This window comes from Lathyrus oleraceus, chromosome 7 (assembly GCF_024323335.1).
Source record: "Lathyrus oleraceus cultivar Zhongwan6 chromosome 7, CAAS_Psat_ZW6_1.0, whole genome shotgun sequence".
NCBI classification, from domain to species: Eukaryota; Viridiplantae; Streptophyta; class Magnoliopsida; order Fabales; family Fabaceae; genus Lathyrus; species Lathyrus oleraceus.
The window spans coordinates 419,762,277-419,765,220 of record NC_066585.1 but is presented as its reverse complement, the minus strand read 5'-3'; the positions used below and the strand labels follow the sequence as shown (position 1 = coordinate 419,765,220).

At 40.0% G+C, this 2,944-nt stretch overlaps 1 protein-coding gene across 1 annotated transcript; it reads left to right on the top strand.

Annotated features, from left to right (window-relative positions):
- Positions 1-932: 932 nt before the first annotated feature.
- Positions 933-2,261, top strand: LOC127106326 (uncharacterized; the record flags this gene model as incomplete). Its single annotated transcript, XM_051043635.1, has 1 exon — positions 933-2,261. A coding segment is annotated over exon 1 (1,329 nt), but the record flags the coding sequence as incomplete, so codon positions are not given.
- Between the last annotated feature and the right edge of the window lie 683 nt (positions 2,262-2,944).

The window sequence follows — 2,944 nt, the reverse complement described above, 5'->3', positions numbered from 1 at the left end:
AAGTTGATTATAAGTTGATGATGTTGAAAACATTGTTGTGTTGCTATTATTATTATGTTGTCGAAATTTTAAAGTCGTGTATGTCATGTAAATTCATATGCATTAAGTCGGAGCTTTGCTCACACCACGTTGGCCTGGATTGGCAAAAGTTGAAAGTTGAAGGCTTAAGCCTTGATGCCTCGTTAAATCGGCAAATTTTAAGTTGGGAGTTTTACTCCGAATGGTACCACATGCATGACGAGTCGAGTCTCATTAGAGTTGCATTTTTGTTGTTTCATTGTATGGGTATTTAATTTAATTGAGAAGTGGTGTTTGTGTACGATTCTTAATTACTGTATTGTTTTTCATATACTGGTTATAATTATAGTAACTCACCCCTTCTGTTGAATGTTGTCCTTATGTGACAACGTGCAGGTAATCCTGAGAAGTAGCCGGTTACCGTTAGTCGGGTCAGTGGTCAGTCGCTCTGATACGTAGCACTCGGGGGGATTGTCGCGTGCCTGCTTTGTGGATCTTTTAATTGTTACTAAAATTTAAATTGTTTGAAGGATTATAGTTGTTTACTCTTTAAGTTAAGTCGTATTTATGTGGCTTAAAGATGATAAGAAATTTTTATGAATCCGCTGCGTAAGATTTTATGAAGTTGAATTATTGGAGTGAATGACATTATTTTGTCGAATTAAGAAAAGTGTTACATATTGTTATGATTCCTTAAAGTGGGAATTGTTTAAAGTTGAACATGTAATATTCCATTTATAGAAAATTTTACGACTCTGATTTTGTTGTTATAACTCGTGGGTAGAAAATGGGGTGTTACATTAGTGGTATCAGAGCAGGTCGGTCTGTCCGACCAGTTGTCGTGTCGTTACTGTCTAACAATTGGGTATTGTTACTAATCTAACTTTTAAGTTGTGTTGTAGTGATAAGTTGAAATGGCTGGAAGGAATGATGCTGCAATGGCTGCCGCAATGCAAGCGATGGCACAAGCTGTGCAGAACTTGCCAAATGCTGGTGGAGATGCTGGCTCACGTAGCTTGGCGACTTTTCAAAGAGAGAATCCGCCGGTGTTTAAAGGGAAGCATGATCCAGATGCAGCCTTGGGATGGTTGAAAGAGATCGAGAGAATCTTCCGTGTTATGGATTCCACTCCAGCTCAGAAGGTTCGGTATGGTACTCACATGCTAGCAGTCGAAGCTGATGACTGGTGGCTAGAGACTCACGAGAGGTTGACCGTGGCAGGTGAAGTCATTACTTGGGATGTATTCCGTAGGGAATTCATGAGGAAGTATTATCCGGAAGATGTCCGTGGTAAGAAAGAAATTGAGTTCCTTGAGCTGAAGCAAGGAAACATGTCTGTCACTGATTATGCTGCAAAATTTGTGGAGTTGTCCAAATTTTATCCTCATTACACTGGTGCTGGTGCTGAATTTTCAAAGTGCATCAAGTTTGAAAACGGACTGCGCTCTGAAATTAAGAAGGCTGTTGGGTATCAGAAGATACGCATTTTTACTGAATTGGTTGATAGCTGCAGGATATTTGAAGAAGACAATAATGCTCATTACAAGATTGTCAGTGACCGCAGGGGCAAGCAACATCAAAACCGTGGCAAGCCGTATGACGCTCCAGTGGGAAAAGGGAAACAAGGAGCTGCTCCGGCTCAGAGGACTAGTAGGGGAGGTGCTCCTGCTGGTATAGTTTGCTTCAAATGTGGTCAGGCTGGTCATAAGAGTAATGTATGCACTGCTGAAGTAAAGAGGTGTTTTCGCTGTGGTAAGACTGGCCATGCAATAGCTGATTGCAAGCACAAGGAAATGATTTGTTTTAATTGTGGTGAAGAAGGGCATATTGGAAGTCAGTGTCAGAAGCCAAAGAAATCTCAAACTGGAAAGGTGTTCGCATTGACCGGAACTCAAACCTCCAGTGAGGACAGACTTATCCGAGGTACATGTTTCATAAATGGTACTCCTTTAATTACTATTATTGATACCGGTGCTACACACTGTTTTATTTCTGCTAACTGTGCTCGAAGACTGGGTTTAAAATTATCCGCTTTGGATGGTGAATTGATTGTTGAGACCCCAGCTAAGGGATCAATAACTACTTCTTTGGTATGTTTAAAATGTCCTTTGTCGATCTTCGATAAAGATTTCTATGTTGATTTAGTATGTTTGCCGTTGGATGGCATGGATGTAATTCTTGGTATGAACTGGTTAGAGTATAATTATGTTCATATAAATTGTCATCATAAGTCGGTGAGGTTTTCCACTCCTGAAGAGGAAGGAGTTGACTTATTACCTTTCAGAGAATTGCGAAAATTGATGAAAGAGGGAGCTCAGATGTTTTCTTTGATGGCGACGTTGTCGGTTGAGAGTAAAGCTAAGATTGAGGAACTGTTAGTGGTGAAATAATTCCCTGAAGTTTTTCCTGATGAAATTCCTAGTGTGCCGCCAGAAAGGGAAGTTAAATTTACTATTGATCTGGTACCTGGTACTAGGCCTGTTTCGATGGCACCGTATAGAATGTCGGCATCTGAATTGTATGAATTAAAGAAGCAATTGGAAGACTTACTTGAGAAGAAGTTTATAAGACCAAGTGTGTCACCGTGGGGAGCTCCAGTGTTGCTAGTAAAGAAGAAAGATGGTAGTATGAGGCTTTGTATTGATTATAGACAATTGAATAAAGTAACGATCAAGAATAAGTATCCACTACCGAGAATAGATGATTTGATGGATCAATTAGTGGGTGCCTGTGTGTTCAGTAAAATTGATTTGAGATCGGGCTATCATCAGATCAAAGTGAAAGATGAAGACATCCAGAAGACAGCGTTCAGAACTCGGTATGGACATTATGAGTATTCTGTGATGCCTTTCGGTGTGACTAATGCGCCGGGAGTATTTATGGAATACATGAATCGTATTTTCCATACTTATCTGGACCATTTTGT